Source organism: Bufo gargarizans, chromosome 7 (genome assembly GCF_014858855.1).
Source record: "Bufo gargarizans isolate SCDJY-AF-19 chromosome 7, ASM1485885v1, whole genome shotgun sequence".
Classification (NCBI taxonomy): Eukaryota; Metazoa; Chordata; class Amphibia; order Anura; family Bufonidae; genus Bufo; species Bufo gargarizans.
This window is the reverse complement of record NC_058086.1, coordinates 2,104,823-2,131,626: the sequence shown is the minus strand read 5'-3', so window position 1 is coordinate 2,131,626 and position 26,804 is coordinate 2,104,823. Positions and strand designations below refer to the sequence as shown.

The 26,804-nt window shown below is 43.1% G+C and overlaps 1 protein-coding gene across 1 annotated transcript in view; it reads left to right on the top strand.

Annotated features, from left to right (window-relative positions):
• Positions 1–26,804, top strand: part of MEI1 (meiotic double-stranded break formation protein 1) — a 502,988-nt gene that overhangs the window by 156,718 nt on the left and 319,466 nt on the right. The window contains exons 7-9 of the mRNA XM_044301444.1: positions 4,993–5,123; positions 5,194–5,308; positions 6,488–6,604. Coding sequence (XP_044157379.1) covers positions 4,993–5,123; positions 5,194–5,308; positions 6,488–6,604 — 363 coding nt within the window. The remainder of the gene's footprint in view (positions 1–4,992; positions 5,124–5,193; positions 5,309–6,487; positions 6,605–26,804) is intronic.

Here is a 26,804-nt window from a genome sequence, read left to right as displayed (position 1 = left end):
GTAACCCAGGAAAGGGAATGAGATGGGCCATTTTGCTAAAATTGGTCCACTACCACCAGAATCACAGTCTTCCCCGAGGAACGAGGCAGGTCCGTAATGAAGTCCATGGACAGATGCGTCCAAGGACGGGAAGGAATGGGTAACGGGAGGAGAGAACCCGATGGCTGTGAATGAGGGACCTTGGCACGAGCGCAGGTCTCGCAGGCTGCCACAAAACCCTCAACTGTCATACGAAGAGCCGGCCACCAGAATCTCCGAGCAATGAGATCTACTGTGGCTCTACTCCCCATGTGCCCAGCAAGGACAGTATCGTGGTGCTCCTCCAAAACCTTGTGTTGTAATGCGAGAGGCACAAACAACCTCCCAGGAGGACAAAGATCAGGACCCTCTGCCTGGGCTGCCTGAACCTCTGCCTCCAAATCAGAGGGCAGAGACGACTACCCCTTCAGCCAAAATGGGACCTGGGTCTTCAAAGTTCCCCCCTTCAGGAAAACAACGTGACAGGGGATCCGCCTTCACATTTTTAACCCCAGGGCGGGTGACAACAAAATTAAACCTAGAAAAGAACAAAGACCATCTGGCCTGTCTCGGGTTCAGACGCTTGGCTGATTCCAAGTAGGCCAGATTATTATGGTCGGTAAACACGGTAATAGGGTGTCTGGCTACCCCTAGCCAATGGCGCCATTCCTCAAAAGCTAATTTGATGGCCAACATCTCCCACATCGTAATTTCTCTCTGCAGAGGAGAGTTTCCTTGAGAAAAAGGCACACGGTCGCCATTTGGCAGGAGAGGGACCCTGAGATAAGACTGCACCCACACCCACCTCAGAAGCATCCACCTCAACAATAAAAGGTAGAGAGACATCAGGTTGTACCAAAATGGGAGCGGAAGCAAAACTCTTTGATACTAGAAAAGGCCTTAAAGGGAACCTGTCACCAGTTTTATGGTGTCCTAACTAAGGGCAACATAAATAAGTGACTGATTCGCTTATCAAAATGCTGGGTCACTTTCTTTATTTGACCCAGTCAATCTGCTAACATCTTGTATTGAAAAGCTCCAGCTGATAATGATGAGTCATGAATATTCATGAGCCCCTGACTCTCCCCGCCCACCTTCTGCTGAATGACAGTTTGTTTCCATAGGAATCAGCAGCAGGTGGGCAGGGGAGTGGCTATTGCTCAGAATTAAATATACGCTGGACTCGATGACCTCACGCCGGACTCGAAACAGCTCATTAGCATGCAGCATGCGGCATCTTTGTGTGTATATTATGAGGTAACCATCTGTCACACCAGTAAATGAATACATCTAAGGCACTTTTTAGTAGTTAATGATTGTGTATAATTAGTTAGATTATAATCAAATATCCACATGACAGGTTCCCTTTTAAGCGCATCTACCGACCCAGGAGGAAAAAATCTACCCCCTTTTTAGTCATATCAGTGAGTGGCTTAACCACAGAGAAATAATTCAAAATGAACTTTCTGTAATAATTGGCAAAAACCCAAAAACTGCATCAGCGCCTTCTGATTCTCAGGAAGCTCCCAATCAAGCACAGAGCGGACCTTCTCAGGGTCCATACGAAAACCAGAAGCGGAGAGAAGAAAACCGAAATTGAATCTCCGGAACCGCAAACACACATTTTTCCAGTTTAGCATACAGTTTATTCTCCCGCAGAATGAGCAAGACCTGACATAGGTGGTCCCTATGAGTTTTGAAATCAGGAGAAAAAAAACAAAATGTCATCTAGATACACCAGTACAATTTTCCCCATTAAATGATAAAAAATGCTGTTCACAAAATGTTGGAAGACGGTGGAGCATTCATCAAACCAAAGGGCATAACCAAATTCTCGAAATGACCCTCAGGGGTATTGAAGGCCATCTTCCATTCGTCCGTCTCCCCTCCATGACCCTAGGGTTGTATGCCCCTCTTAAATCCAACTTAGAAAAAACTTTAGCCCCAACAATCTGGTTAAACAGGTCCGGGATCAGAGGAAGCGGATATGGGTCACGAATTGTGATACGGTTCAGCTCCCTGAAATCCAGACAAGGTCTTAAAGAACTTTGAGGGTCGGATGTGTCCCTTTCTCAGGCTCTCAGAGATATAAGTACGCATAGCAACTCTTTCAGGTTGGGAGAGATTGTATAAATGTGATTTTGGCAGCTTGGTGCCTGGGATGAGATTAATAGGGCAATTGTACTCCCTGTGAGGGGGCAGCTCCTGGACACCACTCTCGGAAAACATATCCGAAAATGCAGAGAAAAAAGATGGTACAGTCTTGGTAGAAACCTCTGAAAGAGACTCCGTGAGGCAATTCTCTCTGCAAAAGTCACTCCAACCATTTATTTGCCTTGCTTGCCAATCAATGGTGGGGTTATGTTTAGTGATCCTGGGTAGCCCCAACACTAGAGGAGTAGGTAATCCGCTTAGGACGAAACATGACATATCCTCAACATGAGCATCACCCACAGTCAAACGGATATTGTGAACTATGCCCTTTAACGATTTTTGAGAAAGTGGAGCTGAATCGATAGCAAAAACAGGTATATCCTTTTCCAAAAAGCATACCTGGAAACCATGCGTTATAGCAAATTGATTATCAATGATATTGACACCTGCTCCACTATCTAAAAAAATCTCACAATGTTCTTGCTGTCTAGTGCCACCCTGGCAGGTAGGAGAAAACGGGAACTACAAGCAAACGGCAAACCTTCAATTCCCACATCAACCTTGCCAATGAAAGCAAATGGAAAGTTTTTAGAGTTTTTTTTTTTTTTGTTTTTTTTTTTGTTTTCTTTTTTATTACCCTCAGAAAACTCCATGAATCTCCTAGAGGGGGAAACATTAGCCAAATGATTTATACCCCCACAACAGAAACAAACCCTCCTCTGAGATCTGAATACTCTACTATCAGAGGCAAGCAAACCCAGCTACATGGCCTCCTGCTCAGAGGGGATTGAGAGAGACTGAGACCCCTGCGTACTAAATGAACCCACTGTCCTTGGGCTGAATATGACAGGAAGGAGTGGTCTCTCCTCTCTCTCTAAGACGCCTGTCAATATGAACAGCTAGAGACATGGCAGATTCCAACGAGGCAGGTCTCTCATGAAAAGCAAATGCATCTTTCAATCCCTCTGAAAGACCATGACAAAATTGACTTTAGAGTGCAGCATTGTTCCAACCAGTATCAGCTGCCCATCTCCGAAATTCAGAACAATATATCTCTGCGGACTGTTTACCCTGGCATAAAAGACGCAATTTAGATTCAGCCAGAGCATTACGATCCGGGTCATCATATATCTGCCCCAGGGCTACAAAAAATTAATCCACCGATCGGAGGGGCCGTGCCCCCACCGGCGGCGGAGAGGCCTAAGACTGAGTGTTATCCCTGAGCAGCGAGATGATGATCCCCACCCTCTGCTCCTCATCACCAGATGAATGGGGAAGTAGGCAAAAATGGAGTTTGCAAGCCTCTTTAAAGCGAACAAAATTCTCACTACCCCGGAGAACGTAATCGGAAGCAAGATCTTAGGCTCGTAACAAACTCCATGAACGCAAGCAGAACCGGTCACCTGAAACTGAGACACAGTTTTACGGAGATCTACCTCCAGTGAAAGACCTTGCATGCGGTCAATCAAGGCTGAAACCAGATCCATGCTTAAGATGGACGTAAAGGCGGTTTGTAATGTCACGGATGATGTTGCAGATAGCTGGAAGTTATGAATAAACGTCCGACTGGCTTGATCCCAAACTAAGGAGCATATAGGTGACCCCTATAAAACCCTAAGAGCTCACCCTGACTGCTAAGCACATACAAGGGTCTCAAAGGTAGACAATTGTATGCCCACGTACCTAAGACTGTGTGACACCTGAAAACCCTATAATAGTGTGGGGACACGTCCACCGGCTCCCTGCACTTCATACGGAGGGAGTCGGGGTCACCTAGAATCAAGCCAGCAAGGAAACACAATACATGAAAGGACTTATCTGAACAAGCAGCAGCAGAAGCCTCCAGCAGTGAACACTTCAATCCAGGAAGTAGTATAAACCGCAAAGTGAGGCAGTATGGGAGGGAATATAAAGGAAATAGGATTAGTCTAAATAGGTGACACCTGGGAGAAGGAAATGAGATGAGAAAGTGAAACCAAATCAAAGAACAAGATGCAAGATGCAAGAGGTAGAGAAGGACGTCTGTCAGACCTTCTCACAGAACTGGCGGTGACATTATGTTTCTAGTGCCAATATGGAGGTGTGGGAAGAAGATGAAAATTATACACACCAGTATTTGTCAATCCTTCACGATTTTTCTTTCTTTCAGTCTAAAGTAGGTATATAGTTGGCTTAACTTTAAAGACTGTAGACACCTTTGGGGCAATTATTTTATGCTTTCATTTTACTAATTTGGGCTACAAATATATTTTTAGGTTTTATTTAAAACGTTCAGAACTTTTATAATGTAAATGTGAACAGATGAGACTGAAAACTTTTAAAGTATCCCTTTACTTTGTGAAAACGTTTGACTTTTTTTTTTTTTTTTTTTTTTTAGTGACTTTTGATATGTCCTCGGACTGTGAGAACAGGGACAAATCACATAGTGCACTCTCTTTCCTTGCTGCAAGAGACAGAATCAAAAAGGCCTATAGGCTTTTCTATTGAGTCTGTCTCGTCTCCTGCAATCAGGAGAAGGAGCATGCTATGTGAGCGTTTCTCTCTCCTTGCGATCTACAGGGATCTTTTGATATGTCACTATGATTTATCAAAGACTTTCACAACATACAGCACACTAACTTTTTATTGTTTTTTTTTTTTTTTTTTTTTTTTTTTACCAGAACAAAGCTGCAGAAGCGCTTGTAACAGCTTCTTCCAACCATTCTTCAAACACTATAATACAATCTCTCCCCAGTTTGGACATACAGAAAAAATGCTTTGTAGAATTATTGTAGTATATTACATTGCTATTAGTGATATTGTTGCATAATTTTATTACAGGTTTACTGAAACAGCTGTTAAATTTTGATCAGTTTGTGTCCGTGATAATGAATGCATCTATATGTAATGAAGATTCTGAAAATACCCCATCTTTACATGCAAAAATGCCTTTGCCTCTTGTATTGAAAAAGGTATGTGGCCGGCTTCTGTAAACCAAAACAGTATGCACAAAAGGCATGGCTAATGTGTCTTTCATTGTAGATTTTGTTATCCAAAGAAGAGTTTTTGCAGATTGCAAGTACACAATGTATTGCAGCGGTTCTTGTGCATTTCCCAGCTAAATATGCACCCTCCTTTATACTTGCTGATATCCCAGGTACTTTATCAAAATATTGCATATCTAATGTAAAATTAGTGCCACGTCTCTTCAAACAGCTGATCGGGGAGTTAGACCCTGAGGATATGCCATCAATATGGGGAAACCGAATAACCCCTTTAAGCCACCGTTACCCAAGTTTAGGTTATTAATAGACTTCTATTAAGATCTGCATGATGTACAGTTACTTCACGATCGTGTGGGTGTAGGGTTGTTACCTTTGCCAGCAAAAATTAACAACCAAGTTTACATGGTTTGGGGCATTCTTTGGGGCATTGTTTTGTTGCATTTTTTTTTTTTAGCTATTTTGTTCTGTCTTTTTAAAACAAAATGCATTTTATGCTGTGTTTAATTCAATTTTACACTATACTGTTTACCCCCACACAGTATAATGCCCCCTTATGTGCCCCACACAGTATAATGCCCCCTTATGTGTCCCCACACAGTACAATGCCTCCCTATGTGGCCCCACACACTATAAATCCCTTTATGTGCCCCTAAACAATATAATGTCTCTTATGTGCCCCCGCACAGTATGTTTCCTTATATGCCTGCACAGTATAATGCAACTTTGTGTCCCCACAGAGTATAATGTTGCCTTATGTACCCCACACAGTAAAATGCCTTCACATAGTATAAAGCTTCATTATGTACCCCACACAGTATAAAGCCCCCTTATGTGCCCTCAAAGTATGGTGCCCCTTGCACAGTGAAAAATACCTTATGTGCTCCTTGTGCAGTATAATGCTGAATTATGTTCCCTGAAAGTGAATAATCACCTAGCCCACGTTCCCACGACTTTGAATACAATGTTGAAGCAGAGAGCTGTTATTATATAATATTGCTGGTAAAATAACGTAAAACAAAACAAAACTGTAATTTAACACGCATATAAAATTACAAAAAAAATACATACATGTTAAACGGGTTATGTAAGATTTGGATATTGATACCGTATCCTCAGAATACTTAATCAAGTGGTGGGGGTCCAACTCCCATCCCACCCTAAAGATCAGTTGTTAGAAGACGCTGCAGCAACCTTTTCTTGACATCACATAAGTGATTATTTTTATAGGCTGATATGGTGTGGAACTGGAAATGTGCCAGCAGAATATCTTGTGACATACATTGTACATTATTTGTATATAATAGCATATAATAACACTGTTTTTCTTGCAGAGTTTTTATTTGAAAATCTATTGAGTACAAGTGAAGTCCTCATCTGGTCAATATACTGCTGTCTTATCCTTATGACTGAAGAGAGGATTTTTTTCACCAAATGTCACACAGTGTATGGTATGATAAGACAATACATTTCATGTATAATCCATCTTTATGGCATTGATTTTAAATATCTATGATTGATTTTCTATGATTGATTTTAAATATCTATGAAGCACTGACTTGTGCCTCATTCACACAGTCAGTGTTTTCCATCAGTGATTTTGAGCCAAAACCAGGATTGGAGCCTCCACAGACATAAGGTATAAGGAAAAGATCTGCCCCTTTTCTGTGTTTAGAGCCGCACCTGGTTTTATCTATGTCAGATATTAGTTGGCTTACTTTGCAGCTGTATTTTATGCCAGAATTGTGGCTCAATTTTGGTGCAAAATCATGCATATTAAGCCACCATTTTCCCCACTAACTGCACCAATGTTTCATTAAGGCACACCCTTCATGAGGCTAGACACAAATGTTTATAGTCCTAATTGTGCAACATTTTGGTGCAATTGGTGGAATCTACAATGGGGCAAAAAGTATTTAGTCAGCTACCAATTGTGCAAATTTTCCCACTTAAAAAGATGAGAGAGGCCTGTAATTTTCCTGATAGGTACACTTCAACTATGAGAGACATAATGAGAAAAAGAAATCCAGAAAATCTCATTGTCTGATTTTTTTTTTAAAGAATTTATTTGCAAATTATAATGGAAAATAAGTATGTGGTCAATAACAAAAGTTCATCTCAATACTTTGTTATATACCCTTTGTTGGCAATGACAGAGGTCAAATGTTTTCTGTAAGTCTTCACAAGGTTTTCACACACTATTGCTGGTATTTTGGCCCATTCCTCCATGCAGATATCCTCTAGAGCAGTGATGTTTTGGGGCTGTCGCTGGGCAACGCAGACTTTCAACTCCCTCCAAAGGTTTTCTATGGGGTTGAGATCTGGGGACTGGCTAGGCCACTCCAGGACCCTGAAATGCTTTTTACGAAGCCACTCCTTTGTTGCCTGGGCGGTGTGTTTGGGATCATTGTCATGCTGAAAGACCCAGCCACGTTTCATCTTCAATGCCCTTGCTGATGGAAGGAGGTTTTCATTCAAAATCTCACGATACATGGCCACAGTTGTCCTGGTCCCTTTGCAGAAAAACAGCCCGAAAGCATGATGTTTCCACCCCCATGCTTCACAGTAGGTATGGTGTTCTTTGGATGCAACTCGGCATTCTTTCTCCTTCAAACACGATGAGTTGAGTTTTTACCAAAAAGTTCTACTTTGGTTTCATCTGACCATATGACATTCTCCCAATCCTCTTCTGGATCATCCACATGCTCTCTAGCAAACTTCAGACGGCCCAGACATGTACTGGCTTAAGCAGGGGGACATGTCTGGCACTGCATGATTTGAGTCCCTGGCGGCGTAGTGTGTTACTGATGCTAGCCTTTGTTACTTTGGTCCCAGCTCTCTGCAGGTCATTCACTAGGTCCCCCCGTTTGGTTCTGGGATTTTTTCTCACTGTTCTTGTGATCATTTTGACCCCACGGGGTGAGATCTTACGTGGAGCCCCAGATTGAGGGAGATTATCAGTGGTCTTGTATGTCTTCTATTTTCCAATAATTGCTCCCACAGTTGATTTCTTTACACCAAGATGCTTAAGTATTGCAGATTCAGTCTTGCCAGCCTGGTGCAGGTCTACAATTTTGTTTCTGGTGTCCTTCGACAGCTCTTTGATCTTGGCCATAGTGGAGTTTGGAGTGTGACTGTTTGAGGTTGTGGACAGCTGTCTTTTATACTGATAACAAGTTCAAACAGGTGCCATTAATACAGCTAACAAGTGGAGGAGAGAGGAGCCTCTTAAAGAAGAAGTTAGGCCTCTTTCACACTTGCTCTTTTCTTTTCCGGCATAAAGTTCAGTCGTCGGGGCTCTATGCCGGAAAAATCCTGATCAGGATTATCCCCATGCATTCTGAATGGAGAGAAATCCGTTCAGGATGCATCAGGATGTCTTCAGTTCAGAACCGGAACGTTTTTTTGGCCGGAGAAAATACCGCCACATGCTGCGCTTTTTGCTCCGGTCAAAAATCCTGAACACTTGCTGCATCGACGGATCCGGAATAATAGCCCATTGAAATGTATTATTCCGGATCCGTCCTAACATCTTCAGTTGTTCCGACGCAACGACGGATCCGGAAGTTGCGTCTGCACCTGCGCCAGGAAGTAGGAAGGGCTTGGCTGGCGCGAAAACTTCCACTAGAACAGCCTGCGCGGGAGAAGACAGGGCGTGAAAGAAGCTCCTGGAGGGGAGTATTGTGTGTGTTTGTCCCTTGCATATTTTATTAGTTGTAAAACAAACTAGAAATTTTCTGATAAGAAATAATTTACATACCGGATCCGCTGTTTCGACAAATCAGGACCCAAAAAAACATTGATGTAGGCTTCAGGATTTCTGGATCAGTATCTTACCAAAAAAGCCGGAAAGACGCATCCGGAAATAAAAAATGATGCGTTCTTACGCGTTTTTCCGGATCCGGCGTGTAATTCCGGCAAATGGAGTACATGACGGATCCGGACAACGCAAGTGTGAAAGAGCCCTAACAGGTCTGTGAGAAACAGAAATCTTGCTTGTTTGTAGGCGACCAAATACTTATTTTACAGAGGAATTTACCAATTAAATCATTAGAAATCCTACAATATGATTTCCTTTATTCTTTCCCCCCATTCTGTCTCTCATAGTTGAAGTGTACCTATGAAGAAAATTACAGACCTTTCTTATCTTTTTCAGTGGGAGAACTTGCACAATTGGTGGCTGACTAAATACTTTTTGCCCCACTGTAGATGTACTCACATTAGTAAATGTGGGCCATTTTATTATAGTTTTTCGTGCTATGTAAGGACTCTTTTTGCATAAAAGAGAGAGATGGAGTGTGGAGTCAGATGACATAGCCTTCTAAATCACCGACCTTAACCTATTTTTTTTTATTGTATATTTATATCAAAATTTCAGGAGAGAAAGTAGGGTGATTTTGAATTTATATATTCATTATTATTTTTTTTACATAATAACCTTGATCCCCTTAGAGGGCTAGAACCTGGGATCTTTTGATCGCTTGTTCCATAGACAGTAATAGAGAACTGTAATGGTCTCTTGGATTCTGACACTGTGCCTGCTGAGACATGTCTCATGCACAGCTTAATAGGCAGTTTACTATGGCAAGCCTGGGAACCTTCAGCAGGGCCCAGGTTGTCATAGTAACCAATCAGAGCCCTGCAATTTTACTGCAGGGGCTCAGCTCAGATGGCAGAGAGAGCCCCCTCCCTCTGCCTAACTTCACAGATCCCGCATTCGCTATTGACCACAACATCTGAGGAGTTAAATGCTGAGGTTCAGTGTCATCGCCAATCCCAGTTATTGCGGCCAAGTGCTGACTGTATTATACAGCAGCCTACTCCATATATTTCCTCAGCCACAATGACGTATAGGTATGTAATTGCGGCTGAAGGGGTTACTATGAAACTACAATGTAGAAAATGTAAAAAACACAAGAAAAAATATGGAATGAAAAGTGTGTACAAACCTTTGACTGCTACTGTATGAATGTTAATTTGATAAATGTGTATTTTTACGTTAAGCAAAAAATTAATGGTGTATGTCCAAGACACTGCTATAGCCTGTTCATAAATGTGAACTTACAAGAGCCAATTTCTGAAGTGACACATGTATCCCATTACATTGGCCCCACCTACCACCAATGTTAGGGCTCATGCACATGACCGTGGTTTTGGTCTGCAACTGGCGTCTTATACAGCAAACACCTCCTTGCATTGTCTGTGATCAGAGACAGCTCTGATCAGACATTTAACCTCTCAGTTTGCCAGGCGGAATGACAGCTGAATAAATATAGCTCACCGGCTGTGGACTTCCCTACTGCTCCTGCACCGCATAAGTCACAGTACACCCAGAAGACGTATCTGGTGCAGGGCACAGTCAGGAAGTCTGTGGCCGGCGAGCATCATTCCTTTACTATGTCTGCACTGCACAGTGAACAACACGGCGCAGGCATGAGATTTTCGCTGAAGTCAGGATGATGTAAAAACTGTCTGGCCTTGTCAATCAGGATGAGCAGGAGGAGGGGGAATGTCAGCCAATTTACTAAGCATGTTTCTGATGACAGAAGCCCTCTAGAATAAGATAGAGGCTCTTGTGTATGCATTGTGTATACCTGATTTATTTGATGTGCCATTTGTGGGTTGTCTGTCATTTCGATTCTTTCTCCCCTCAGATATGGTTCTCATAATGAATCCTACCTTTTCCATAATGCCTGACTTTGCAGAGAAAGAGTGAGTGGAGTCTCAGCACACTGCACTGCTTTGAGTCCTGTGTAAGGGCAGCCATGACAGATCAGTGACATAGACCTGTTGTGCCGTTACACTACAGAGTTCCCATGTTTCAGTATGCCTGCTCTCTTTTCCCTGTCAGCTTTTACATGCAGGAATCAGTACTAGAGAATCAGCACATACAGGTGGTACAGGCAGTGTGAGTCAGGAGGTTTATATAACAGCAGCTAATCACTGTATACACTCACCTACTATGCTCCTTTAGCTAGTGGAGACATTATATCTTCACCAGAAAACAGGGCTATACAGAGGAACATGAAGGTGGGGAGGAGCCTGAGAGCTGCCAGGAGGGATATAATTGGTGATTATTTCATCCTTTAGTTTACACAGATAGACCACTGTTGTCTACACATTAGAGCAAGATATGGGCTAGTGGTTCCCATAATGAAAAGGTTCAAAATGATGGATGCAACTGAGTTAGGCCTCTTTCACACTACCATTTTTTTTCTACCGTTTTGCAGGCTGCTTTTTGCGTTCCGTATAGGGCCCGCAAAAAATGGGTCCGCAAAAAAAACAGAATATACTCCGTATGCATTCTGTTTCCGTGTTTCCATATCTCCATTCTTTGCAAAGATAGAACATGTCCTATATTTGGCCGCAAATCACGTTCCGTGGCTCCATTAAAGTCAATGGGTCCTCAAAAAAAAAAAAAAACGGAATGCATCCGTTTTTTGCGGATCCGTCATTAACAAATGCTAGGCCAAGCCCACTGTGGCGATGTGTTTCTTGTTGCCAAACTTTGGCTGAGCACATGTGCAGGTGCGGAAACCGGTTTCAACCTGTCTGGCTTGGCTGCAAACCAAGAAGAAGATGGATGTGGAGAAACCTATTTCTTTAAACCAAGAGCGTCCCCAGCTCTGGGACACCCCGTCGGATACATACCACAACAAAATTTTTAAGGACTGTGGCTGGGATGAGGTGACACTGGAGATGCTGGCCCGAGAGTGGGAGAAGGGCAATTCTGCCAAACACCGCAAATTGGGTAAGCTAACCCATGCATATGTGTATTCCTTTTGAATAGTATGTATTCATTTTAACAATGTTTTCGTCACCGTCCTTGTATGCGTTATTTGGATTTTTTTTTGTGACCAACAGATATATTTTAATGCATCATAAAAAGCACATGGAAATGATTGATTCAATCACAGTTTTTTCAAGAAAGCAACCTTTTTTTCTGTATGGAATTTAAACGCTTTATTACTGGTCACTTACTGATTCATGACAGCAGCCTTGACCACTGTAGTATGTCCTGCTGTAGTGATGGCCATGAGTTGTAGATTCTAATAAACAGCAGTATATCTGCATATATTTTGTCCCTGTATGTAAACGTAAAACTTTGGATAAACATTTAAATCCCTGTCACGTTTCCATGGTTACAACAACCCTGCTATCCATCAGTAGTGCACATGCTTGGTTAACCACCTCAGCTCCCCTAGCTTAAACCTCCTTAACCCTTTCACGACCGCAATCTGTATATATACGTGATAGCTGCACATACCCCGTGCAGCTACCACGTATATATACGTTCTGGCAGCTCTTTAATCCAAGCGCTGCAAAGCGCTTGGATTAAAGCTTCTGCCCCTGCCCTGTATGCTGTCACGGACAGCATACAGTACAGTAATGCCGGCAAGGGACCAATCGGAGTGGCCCCCTGCCTGCAATCGATCCGCTTGGTTAGTCTGTGCAGACTAACCAATCGGATCGCGGCAGTGTTAAAATGCCGGTTTCAGGCTCTGATCTGCGCTCTGCAGATCAGAGCCTGAAAGCCGATAGTGTTCCTCATGCCCCCCGATCCTCCAAGCCTTTGGTGCCCCTCTGTGGTCTCCCCCCCCCCCCGATCTGTGCCCAGCCGGCGCTCATCTCCTTCCTGCCCTGATTGGCATGCGGTCCGCCCCCTGCATTAATTTTCTGGCCGCCCCTCCTGCCCCAGCCTCCCTCAATATTGTCCCTACCCCCCGATTCCCCATTCTGTGTGTGTGATGGCGGTGGCTCCATTCCTGAGCCGCCGCCATCAGCAGAGTGTCAGCTCTATGCTGACACTCTCCTGTAACCCGATAGATGCTGCGGTTGCGGCATCCATCGGGTTAACAGAGGGAGGGGGCTCCCTCTCTCCACCATCGGGGCTGCAGCGCTGTGATCGCAGCGCCCGATGGTTGCCATGGCAACCGGACGCTTTGCAAAAGCGTCCGGTTGCCATGGCAAAGGCGTCCAGTGCTGCCACCTACAGGCAGTCTGGAAGTATTATACTTTGCAATGCAAGAGCATTGCAAAGTATAGTACAACTATCAGCCCCACTGGATCTTCAAGATTCAAGAGGGAACTGATTAAAAAAAAAAGTGAAAATAATAAAAGTAAAAATAAATAAATAAATAAATAAAAAAAAAGACATTGCCTTTTCCTATAAAAAAATGAAAAAATAAAATACACATATTAGGTGTCACCGCGTCCGTAACGACCGTCTCTATAAATATATCACGTGATGGACCCCGTCCGATAAACACCATAAAAATAAAATAAAAAAAAACTGTGCCAAAAAAGCTATTTTTGTCACCTTACATCACAAAAAGTGCAACAGCAAGCGATCAAAAAGGCTTATGACCCCCAAAATAGTACCAATCAAACCGTCACTTCGTCCCGCAAAAAATGATACCCTATTTAACCACCTCCCGACCGCTGTACGCGTATATGCGTCCGGGAGGTGGTTGCTTTATTCCTCCTGGACGCATATACGCGTCTTCTCGCGAGACGCGAGATTTCCTGTGAACGCGCGCTCACAGGAACGGAAGGTAAGCGAGTGGATCTCCAGCCTGCCAGCGGCGATCGCTCGCTGGCAGGCTGGAGATCCGAAATTTTTTAACCCCTAACAGGTATATTAGACGCTGTTTTCATAACAGCGTCTAATATACCTCCTACCTGGTCCTCTGGTGGTCCCTTTTGTTAGGATCGACCACCAGAGGACTCAGGTAGGTCAGTACAGTTGCACCAAACACCACACTACACTACACTACACCCCCCCCCCCCCCCGTCACTTATTAACCCCTTATAAACCCATGATCACCCCATATAAACTCCCTGATCACCCCCCTGTCATTGATCACCGCCCTGTCATTGATCACCCCCCTGTCAGGCTCCATTCAGACGTCCGTATGATTTTTACGGATCCACGGATACATGGATCGGATCCGCAAAAAGCATACGGACGTCTGAATGGAGCCTTACAGGGGGGTGATCAATGACAGGCGGGTGATCACCCATATACACTCCCTGATCACCCCCTGTCATTGATCACCCCCCTGTAAGGCTCCATTCAGACGTCCGCATGATTTTTACGGATCCATGGATACATGGATCGGATCCACAAAACACATGCGGACGTCTGAATGGAGCCTTACAGGGGGGGTGATCAGTGACAGGGGGGTGATCACCCTGATCACCCCCTGTCATTGATAACCCCCCTGTAAGGCTCCATTCAGACGTCCGCATGCGTTTTGTGGATCCGATCCATGTATCCATGGATCCGTAAAAAATCATGCGGATGTCTGAATGGAGCCTTACAGGAGGGGTGATCAGTGACAGGGGGGTGATCACCCTGATCATCCCCTGTCATTGATAACCCCCCTGTAAGGCTTCATTCAGACGTCCGCATGCGTTTTGTGGATCCGATCCATGTATCCATGGATCCGTAAAAAATCATGCGGATGTCTGAATGGAGCCTTACAGGGGGGGTGATCAGTGACAGGGGGGTGATCACCCTGATCACCCCCTGTCATTGATAACCCCCCTGTAAGGCTCCATTCAGACGTCCGCATGCGTTTTGTGGATCCGATCCATGTATCCATGGATCCGTAAAAAATCATGCGGATGTCTGAATGGAACCTTACAGGGGGGGTGATCATTGACAGGGGGGTGATCACCCTGATCACCCTCTGTCATTGATAACCCCCCTGTAAGGCTCCATTCAGACGTCCGCATGCGTTTTGTGGATCCGATCCATGTATCCATGGATCCGTAAAAAATCATGCGGATGTCTGAATGGAGCCTTACAGGAGGGGTGATCAGTGACAGGGGGGTGATCACCCTGATCACCCCCTGTCATTGATAACCCCCCTGTAAGGCTCCATTCAGACGTCCGCATGCGTTTTGTGGATCCGATCCATGTATCCATGGATCCGTAAAAAATCATGCGGATGTCTGAATGGAACCTTACAGGGGGGGTGATCATTGACAGGGGGGTGATCACCCTGATCACCCCCTGTCATTGATAACCCCCCTGTAAGGCTCCATTCAGACGTCCGCATGTGTTTTGTGGATCCGATCCATGGATCCGTAAAAATCATGCGGATGTCTGAATGGAGCCTTACAGGGGGGTGATCAATGACAGGGGGGTGATCAGGGAGTCTATATGGGTGATCACCCCCCTGTCATTGATCACCCCCCCCCCCCCCCCCCCTGGTAAGGCTCCATTCAGACATTTTTTTTGGCACAAGTTAGCGGAAATTTTTTGTTTGTTTTTGTTTTTTCTTACAAAGTCTCATATTCTACTAACTTGTGTCAAAAAATAAAATCTCACATGGACGCACCATACCCCTCACGGAATCCAAATGCGTAAACATTTTTAGACATTTATATTCCAGACTTCTTCTCACGCTTTAGGGCCCCTAAAAAGCCAGGGCAGTATAAATACCCCACATTTGACCCCATTTCGGAAAGAAGACACCACAAGGTATTCTGTGAGGGGCATATTGAGTCCATGAAAGATTGAAATTTTTGTCCTAAGTTAGCGGAAAGTGAGACTTTGTGAGAAAAAAACAAAAAAAAATCAATATCCGCTAACTTATGCAAAAAAAAAAAAATTCTAGGAACTCGCCATGCCCCTCATTGAATACCTTGGGGTGTCTTCTTTCCAAAGTAGGGTCACATGTGAGGTATTTATACTGCCCTGGCTTTTTAGGGGCCCGAAAGTGTGAGAAGTCTGGGATCCAAATGTCTAAAAATGCCCTCCTAAAAGGAATTTGGGCCCCTTTGCGCATCTAGGCTGCAAAAAAGTGTCACACATGTGGTATCGCCGTACTCAGGAGAAGTTGGGGAATGTGTTTTGGGGTGTCATTTTACATATACCCATGCTGGGTGAGAAAAATATCTTGGTCAAATGCCAACTTTGTATAAAAAAATGGGAAAAGTTGTCTTTTGCCAAGATATTTCTCTCACCCAGCATGGGTATATGTAAAATGACACCCCAAAACACATTGCCCAACTTCTCCTGAGTACGGCGATACCACATGTGTGACACTTTTTTGCAGCCAAGGTGGGCAAAGGGGCACCTTTCGGATTTCGCAGGCCATTTTTTACACATTTTGATTGCAAGGTACTTCTTACACATTTGGGCCCCTAAATTGCCAGGGCAGTATAACTACGCCACAAGTAACCCCATTTTGGAAAGAAGACACCCCAAGGTATTCCGTGGGGGGCACGGCGAGTTCCTAGAATTTTTTATTTTTTGTCACAATTTAGCGGAAAATGATGATTTTTCATTTCTTTTCTTTTTTTTTCTTTTTTCCTTACAAAGTCTCATATTCCACTAACTTGCGACAAAAAATAAAAAATTCTAGGAACTCGCCATGCCCCTCACGGAATACCTTGGGGTGTCTTCTTTCCAAAATGGGGTCACTTGTGGGGTAGTTATACTGCCCTGGCAATTTAGGGGCCCAAATGTGTGAGAAGAACTTTGCAATCAAAATGTGTAAAAAATGCCCTGCAAAATCCGAAAGGTGCACTTTGGAATATGTGCCCCTTTGCCCACCTTGGCAGCAAAAAAGTGTGACACATCTGGTATCGCCGTACTCAGGAGAAGTTGGGGAATGTGTTTTGGGGTGTCATTTTACATATACCCATGCTGGGTGAGAGAAATATCTTGGCAAAAGACAACTTTTCCCATTTTTTTATACAAAGTTGGCATTTGACCAAGATATTTTTCTCACCCAGCATGGGTATATGTAAAATGACACCCCAAAACACATTCCCCAACTTCTCCTGAGTACGGCGATACCAGATGTGTCACACTTTTTTGCTGCCAAGGTGGGCAAAGGGGCGCATATTCCAAAGTGCACCTTTTGGATTTCACCGGTCATTTTTTACACATTTTGATTGCAAAGTTCTTCTCACACATTTGGGCCCCTAAATTGCCAGGGCAGTATAACTACCCCACAAGTGACCCCATTTTGGAAAGAAGACACCCCAAGGTATTCTGTGAGGGGCATGGTGAGTTCCTAGAATTTTTTATTTTTTGTCGCAAGTTAGTAGAATATGAGACTTTGTAAGAAAAAATAAAAAAAATAAAATCATCATCATTTTCCGCTAACTTGTGACAAAAAATAAAAAGTTCTATGAACTCACTATGCCCATCAGCGAATACCTTAGGGTGTCTACTTTCCGAAATGGGGTCATTTGTGGGGTGTTTGTACTGTCTCGGCATTGTAGAACCTCAGGAATCATGACCGGTGCTCAGAAAGTCAGAGCTGTTTCAAAAAGCGGAAATTCACATTTTTGTACCATAGTTTGTAAACGCTATAACTTTTACCCAAACCATTTTTTTTTTTTGCCCAAACATTTTTTTTTTATCAAAGACATGTAGAACAATAAATTTGGCGAAAAATTTATATATGGATGTCGTTTTTTTTGCAAAATTTTACAGCTGAAAGTGAAAAATGTCATTTTTTTGCAAAAAAATCGTTACATTTTGATTAATAACAAAAAAAGTAAAAATGCCAGCAGCAATGAAATACTACCAAATGAAAGCTCTATTAGTGAGAAGAAAAGGAGGTAAAATTCATTTGGGTGGTAAATTGCATGACCGAGCGATAAACGGTGAAAGTAGTGTAGTGCCGAAGTGTAAAAAGTGCTCTGGTCATGAAGGGGGTTTCACCTAGCGGGGTTGAAGTGGTTAAGACAATCGCCCAAAAAATAAAAAAGCTATGGCTCAGACTATAGAGACACTAAAACATCATTTTTTTGGTTTCAGAAATGCTATTTTTGTGTAAAACTTAAATAAATAAGAAAAAGTATACATATTAGGTATTGCCACGTCCGTAACGATCTTCTCTATAAAACTATCACATGACCTAACTCCTCAGATGAACTCCGTAAAAATAAATAAATGAAAACTGTTCCAAAACAGCCAATTTTTGGGTCACCTTGCCCCATAAAGTGTAATAATGAATGATCAAAAAATCCTATGTACCCAAAAATGGTATCAATAAAAACCTCAACACTTTCTGCAAAAAACGAGCCCCTGCACAAGACGATCGGCAGAAAAATAAAAAACATATGGCGTTCAGAAAACCAATCCAGCACAATCTGCCTTCCAAAAACCGTATGGCATTCCTTTCCTTCTTCGCCCTGCCGTGTGCCCGTACAGCAGTTTACGACCACATGTGGGGTGTTTCTGTAAACCGCGGAATCAGGGTAATAAATATTGAGTTTTGTTTGGCTGTTAACCCTCAATGTGTTAAAGAAAAAAAATATATAAAATGGAAAATCTGCCAAAAAAGTGAAATTTTTAAATTTCATCTCCATTTTCCTTTAATTCTTGTGGAACGCCTAAAGGGTTAACAAAGTTTGTAAAATCCGTTTTGAGTAACTTGAGGGGTGTAGTTTCTACAATGGGGTCATTTATGGTGGTTTCCACTATGTAAGCCCCACAAAGGGACTTCAGACCTGAACTGGTCCTTAAAAAGTGGGTTTTGGAAATTTTCTTAAAAATTGTAAGAATTGCTTCTAAACTTCTAAGTCTTCTAACGCCCTAAAAAAATAAAATGACATTTCCAAAATGATGCCAACATAAAGTACACATATGGGGAATGTTAAGTAATAAATATTTTATTAGGTATCACTTTCTGTTTTAGACGCAGAGAAATTGAAATTTGGAAAATTGTGAATTTTTCCTAATTTTTGGTAAATTTGGGATTTTTTCATAAATAAAGGTGAAATATATTGACTCAAATATATGACTATCATGAAGTACAATGTGTCACGAGAAAACAATCTCAGAATGGCGTGGATAAGTAAAAGTGTTCCAAAGCTATTACCACATAAAGTGACGCATGTCAGATTTGTAAATTTTGACCTGGACACTGGGGCATCAATGACCCTTGGTCATGAAAGGGTTAATGACCAGACCACTTTTTACAATTCTGCACTACACTACTTTCGCGGTTTATTGCTCGGTCATACAACTTACCACCCAAATTAATTTTACCTCCTTTTCTTCTCACTAATAGAGCTTTCATTTGGTGGTATTTCATTGCTGCTGACATTTTTACTTTTTTTGATATTAATCGAAATTGACCGAAATTTTTGCATTTTTCACTTTCAGTTGTAAATTTTTTCAATTAAAACTACATTTCTATATAAATTTTTCTCAAAATTTATTGTTCTACATGTCTTTGATAAAAAAAAAATGCAATAAGTGTATATTTATTGGTTTGGGTAAAAGTTATAGCGTTTACAAACTATGGTGCAAAAATGTGAATTTCCGCATTTTGAAGCAGCTCTGACTCTCTGAGCACCTGTTAGGTTTCCTGAGGTTCTACAATGCCCAGACGGTAGAAACACCCCACAAATGACCCCATTTCGGAAAGTAAACACCCTAAGGTATTTTCTGATGGGCATAATGAGTTCATGCAAGCTTTTCTTTTTTGTCACAAGTTAGCGGAAAATGATTTTCTTTTAATTTTTTTTTTACAAAGTCTCATATTCCACTAACTTGTGACAAAAAATTAAATTTTACATGAACTAACCATACCCCTCACGGAATACCTTGGGGTGTCTTCTTTCCAAAATGGGGTCACATGTGGGGTATTTATACTGCCCTGGCATTTTAGGGGCCCTAAAGTGTGAGAAGTAGTTTGGAATCCAAATTCGTAAAAATGCCCTGTGAAATCCTGAAAGTACTCATTGGAAATTGGGCCCCTTTGCGTATCTTGGCTGCAAAAAAGTGTCACACATGTGGTATCACCGTACTCAGAAGAAGTAGGGCAATGTGTTTTGGGGTGTATTTTTACATATACTGGGTGAGAGAAATATCTATCTAAAAGACAACTTTTCCCATTTTTTCATACAAAGTTGTCATTTGACACAGATATTTCTCACACAAAGTTTGGGTATATGTAAAAAGACACCCCAAAACACATTGCCCTACTTCTCCAGAGTATGGCGATACCACATGTGTGACACTTTTTTGCAGCCAAGATGCGCAAAGGGGCCCAAATTCCAATGAGTACCCTTTTGGAGGGCATTTTTAGGCATTTGGATTCCAAACTTCTTCTCACGCTTTAGGGCCCCTAAAATGCCAGGGCAGTATAAATACCCCGCAAGTGACCCCAATTTGGAAAGGAGACACCCCAAGGTATTCCGTGAGGGGCATGGCGAGTTTCTAGAATATATATATATTTTTTTTGTTGCACAAGTTAGGGGAAAATGATTTTGTAAGAGAAAAATCATTTTCCCCTAACTTGTGCCAAAAAAAATAAAAATATTCTAGGAACTCGCCATGCCCCTCACGGAATACCTTGGGGTGTCTTCTTTCCAAAATGGGGTCACTTGTGGGGTATTTATACTGCCCTGGCATTTTAGAGGCCCTAAAGCGTGAGAAGGAGTCTGGAATATAAATGTCTAAAAAATTTTACGCATTTGGATTCCGTGAGGGGTATGATGAGTTCATGTGAGATTTTATTTTTTGTCACAAGTTAGTGGAATATGAGACTTTGTAAGAAAAACAAATTAGCGCCACAGCTATTTTACTGTGTTTTTGCAGTGATCAGAAAAAAAAAATTCTGTCACTGCGGTGGGGTAGACTGAACGCGAGTGTGCGCACAAGATCAGGCCTGATCGGGCGAACACTGCGTTTTTTGTAGAGCCTGTAGAACATGTCCTATTTACATGTCCTATTCTTGTCCGCAATTGCGGACAAGAAAAGGCATTTTCTATATAGTTCTGGCAATGTGCGGATCCGAAAAATGCGGAAAGCACATTGCCTGTGTCCGTGTTTTGCAGATCCGCGGTGTCCGTGTTTTGTGGATCCGCAAAACACATACGGACGCCTGAATGGAGCCTTACAGGGGGGTGATCAATGACAGGGGGGTGATCAGGGAGTCTATATGGGGTGATCACCTTCCTGTCATTGATCACCCCCCTGTCAGGCTCCATTCAGATGTCCGTATGTGTTTTGTGGATCCGTGGATCCACAAAACACATACGTACATCTGAATGGAGCCTTACAGGGGGTGATCAATGACAGGGGGGTAATTAGGGAGTCTATATGGGGTGATCAGGGGTTAATAAGTGACGGGGGGGGGGGGGTGTAGTGTAGTGTGGTGCTTGGTGCTACTTATTACAGAGCTGCCTGTGTCCTCTGGTGGTCGAGCCAAGCAAAAGGGACCACCAGAGGACCAGGTAGCAGGTATATCAGACGCTGTTAACAAAACAGCGTCTGATATACCTTTGAAGGGTTAAAAAATCGCATCTACAGCCTGCCAGCGAACGATCGCTGCTGGCAGGCTGTAGATGAACTCGTTTACCTGCCATTTCCTGTGAACGCGCGCTCCTGTGGGCGCACGTTCACAGGAAATCTTGCGTTAACCGCTTGCCGCCACGCTAACGCCGAAAGGCGTCATCGCGGCGGCTCTCCCAGGTCACACTAACGCCAATAGGCGTCATCTCGCGAGACACGAGATTTCCTGTGAACGCGCGCACACAGGCGCGCGCGCTCACAGGAACGGAAGGTAAGCGAGTGGATCTCCAGCATGCCAGCGGCGATCGTTCGCTGGCAGGCTGGAGATCCGAATTTTTTAACCCCTAACAGGTATATTAGACGCTGTTTTCATAACAGCGTCTAATATACCTCCTACCTGGTCCTCTGGTGGTCCCTTTTGTTAGGATCGACCACCAGAGGACTCAGGTAGGTCAGTACAGTCGCACCAAACACTACACTACACTACTACCCCCCCCCCCCCCCGTCACTTATTAACCCCTTATAAACCCCTGATCACCCATGATCACCCCATATAAACTCCCTGATCACCCCCCTGTCATTGATCACCGCCCTGTCATTGATCACCCCCCTGTCAGGCTCCGTTCAGACGTCCGTATGATTTTTACGGATACATGGATCGGATCCGCAAAAAGCATACGGACGTCTGAATGGAGCCTTACAGGGGGGTGATCAATGACAGGCGGGTGATCACCCATATACACTCCCTGATCACCCCCTGTCATTGATCACCCCCCTGTCATTGATCACTCCCCTGTAAGGCTCCATTCAGACGTCCGCATGATTTTTACGGATCCATTGATACATGGATCGGATCCGCAAAACACATGCGGACGTCTGAATGGAGCCTTACAGGGGGTGATCAATGACAGGCGGGTGATCACCCATATACACTCCCTGATCACCCCCCTGTCATTGATAACCCCCCTGTAAGGCTCCATTCAGACGTCCGCATGCGTTTTGTGGATCCGATCCATGGATCCGTAAAAAATCATGCGGATGTCTGAATGGAGCCTTACAGGAGGGGTGATCAGTGACAGGGGGGTGATCACCCTGATTACCCTGATCACCCCGTCATTGATAACCCCCCTGTAAGGCTCCATTCAGACGTCCGCATGCGTTTTGTGGATCCGATCCATGTATCCATGGATCCGTAAAAAATCATGCGGATGTCTGAATGGAGCCTTACAGGGGGGGTGATCAGTGACAGGGGGGTGATCACCCTGATTACCCTGATCACCCCCTGTCATTGATAACCCCCCTGTAAGGCTCCATTCAGACGTCTGCATGCGTTTTGTGGATCCGATCCATGTATCCATGGATCCGTAAAAAATCATGCGGATGTCTGAATGGAGCCTTACAGGGGGGGTGATCAGTGACAGGGGGGTGATCACCCTGATTACCCTGATCACCCCCTGTCATTGATAACCCCCCTGTAAGGCTCCATTCAGACGTCCGCTTGTTTTTTCTTACTAAGTCTCATATTCCACTAACTTGTGTCAAAAAATAAAATCTCCCATGAACTCACCATACCCCTCACGGAATCCAAATGCGTAAACATTTTTAGACATTTATATTCCAGACTTCTTCTCACGCTTTAGGGCCCCTAAAAAGCCAGGGCAGTATAAATACCCCACATGTGACCCCATTTCGGAAAGAAGACACCCCAAGGTATTCCGTGAGGGGCATATTGAGTCCATGAAAGATTGAAATTTTTGTCCTAAGTAAGCGGAAAGTGAGACTTTGTGAGAAAAAAACAAAAAAAATCAATATCCGCTAACTTATGCAAAAAAAAAAAAATTCTAGGAACTCGCCATGCCCCTCATTGAATACCTTGGGGTGTCTTCTTTCCAAAGTGGGGTCACATGTGGGGTATTTATACTGCCCTGGCTTTTTAGGGGCCCGAAAGTGTGAGAAGAAGTCTGGGATCCAAATGTCTAAAAATGCCCTCCTAAAAGGAATTTGGGCCCCTTTGCGCATCTAGGCTGCAAAAAAGTGTCACACATGTGGTATCGCCGTACTCAGGAGAAGTTGGGGAATGTGTTTTGGGGTGTCATTTTACATATACCCATGCTGGGTGAGAAAAATATCTTGGTCAAATGCCAACTTTGTATAAAAAAATGGGAAAAGTTGTCTTTTGCCAAGATATTTCTCTCACCCAGCATGGGTATATGTAAAATGACACCCCAAAACACATTGCCCAACTTCTCCTGAGTACGGCGATACCAGATGTGTGACACTTTTTTGCAGCCAAGGTGGGCAAAGGGGCACATATTCCAAAGTGCACCTTTCAGATTTCGCAGGCCATTTTTTACACATTTTGATTGCAAGGTACTTCTTACACATTTGGGCCCCTAAATTGCCAGGGCAGTATAACTACGCCACAAGTGACCCCATTTTGGAAAGAAGACACCCCAAGGTATTCCGTGAGGGGCACGGCGAGTTCCTAGAATTTTTTATTTTTTGTCACAAGTTAGCGGAAAATGATGATTTTTCTTTTTTTTTCTTTTTTCCTTACAAAGTCTCATATTCCACTAACTTGCGACAAAAAATAAAAAATTCTAGGAACTCGCCATGCCCCTCACGGAATACCTTGGGGTGTCTTCTTTCCAAAATGGGGTCACTTGTGGCGTAGTTATACTGCCCTGGCAATTTAGGGGCCCAAATGTGTGAGAAGTACCTTGCAATCAAAATGTGTAAAAAATGGCCTGCAAAATCTGAAAGGTGCACTTTGGAATATGTGCCCCTTTGCCCACCTTGGCAGCAAAAAAGTGTGACACATCTGGTATCGCCGTACTCAGGAGAAGTTGGGGAATGTGTTTTGGGGTGTCATTTTACATATACCCATGCTGGGTGAGAGAAATATCTTGGCAAAAGACAACTTTTCCCATTTTTTTATGCAAAGTTGGCATTTGACCAAGATATTTTTCTCACCCAGCATGGGTATATGTAAAATGACACCCCAAAACACATTCCCCAACTTCTCCTGAGTACGGCGATACCAGATGTGTCACACTTTTTTGCTGCCAAGGTGGGCAAAGGGGCACATATTCCAAAGTGCACCTTTTGGATTTCACCGGTCATTTTTTACACATTTTGATTGCAAAGTTCTTCTCACACATTTGGGCCCCTAAATTGCCAGGGCAGTATAACTACCCCACAAGTGACCCCATTTTGGAAAGAAGACACCCCAAGGTATTCCGTGAGGGGCATGGCAAGTTTTTAGAATTTTTTATTTTTTGTCGCAAGTTAGTGGAATATGAGACTTTGTAAGAAAAAATAAAAAAAAATAAAATCATCATCATTTTCCGCTAACTTGTGACAAAAAATAAAAAGTTCTATGAACTCACTATGCCCATCAGCGAATACCTTAGGGTGTCTACTTTCCGAAATGGGGTCATTTGTGGGGGTTTTCTACTGTTTGGGCATTGTAGAACCTCAGGAAACATGACAGGTGCTCAGAAAGTCAGAGCTGTTTCAAAAAGCGGAAATTCACATTTTTGTACCATAGTTTGTAAATGCTATAACTTTTACCCAAACCATTTTTTTTTTTTGCCCAAACATTTTTTTTTTATCAAAGACATGTAGAACAATAAATTTGGCGAAAAATGTATATATGGATGTCGTTTTTTTTGCAAAATTTTACAGCTGAAAGTGAAAAAAGTAATTTTTTTGCAAAAATTTCGTTAAATTTCGATTAATAACAAAAAAAGTAAAAATGTCAGCGGCAATGAAATACCACCAAATGAAAGCTCTATTAGTGAGAAGAAAAGGAGGTAAAATTCATTTGGGTGGTAAGTTGCATGACCGAGCAATAAACCGCTAAAGTTGTGGAGTGCCGATTTGTAAAAAAGGGCCTGGTCACTAGGGGGGTATAAACCTGTGGTCCTTAAGTGGTTAAGAGGTCTGGAGGCGGTTAGTATTGTGACTGGGAACAGTATAGCTTGGATAAATGGGCGAATGTACCTGTACTGTGCAAGCATGGTCACTGCAGATGGATTGTATGTTTTTTTTTTTTTTTTTTTTTTTGAACCAAGGACACAATAACTCTATGACGCTATTTAAAAATGTCGGAAACAAGATTATGGCGAAATGTATTGAAACAACATATATTAAACAAACTCTTTTGTCCTATACTTTTTTTTTTTTTTTTTTTTTAAAACAATTTTTATTTCGGAATAAAAAGGCAGTGTACAAGTATACAGATCACAACAGCTCATGCTCGCAGGCATGAATACATGATTGTCCAACATGCAAGTAATACATGCCTAATCCGAATTTTCAATTTTCTCCCCCCCTGGGTAAACACCCCCCTCCCTTCCCTCCCAACTGTTTCCCAACTCGAAATGCCATGTCAATATCTCGCAGTGAGTCCTCCGGGTAAAGTATCACATATTCAAGCGCGGCAGAGACATCAATCATTAGTATTGTCACCTCTAATCCACCTCTAGTCCTCCCAAAGTACCCTTCAATTTCCCTTCTAGATACCACTTAGTGTGCACAAAAGGTCTGACGACCTCAGAAATTTCCGTCGGCGTCAAAGAGTATACAATAAAACTTTTCCAGGTATAAAAGAATCGTTTTGCAGACTTCTCCTTGCTACCTTCCACATCTAGCCTGTCTAGATACATAACATATTTCATAGTCCCCAGAGCCTCCTGAAATGTAGGAACTGTGGGATATATCCAGTGCCTGAGTATGGTCTTTACCACTGCCAAAAGGAACAAGTGTATCCCCTTAATATTAGTAGAATGGGTTATTTCCCCCCTTTCATCCAGTGGGATATAATGGAAAATGCAATGCAAAGGTATCATTTGTATCTTTATACCCCAGACCTGCTGGATATATTCGACAGAGTCCTCCCATAGAGACTTCAAGTGAGGGCAATGCCAAAGCCCATGCAACAGATTAGCTTTCTGGTGCAGACATTTAGGGCACCATCTCAGATAGTGCGCGGGTGCATCTCTATAAGACAGATCAAAGGCATACGTAGCCTTATGGAGTATCCTAAAATGCGTCTCCCTCCACGGTTCACTCGTAATCGCCTGCCTCACTCTTTCCATTCCTTCCCTCAACTTGGGAGTAACTGCACCGTCCCCTAGTTCTTCTTCCCATTTCTTATACACCTTATCCCCTATGGGGGTAGAGAGAATATTCTGCATTCTTTTATAGAGGTCAGATAAAGAGAGTTCCTGGGTTCCCACCAGGGCCTCAAACCAGTTCAATCTGTCAGGATCACCCAGACTCACTGACTGCGCTCTGCAGTATGATTGCATTTGTTTATATGACAGAAAATGAGAAGCTGGGATCTGATATTTGGATTGAACCTCAGGCCA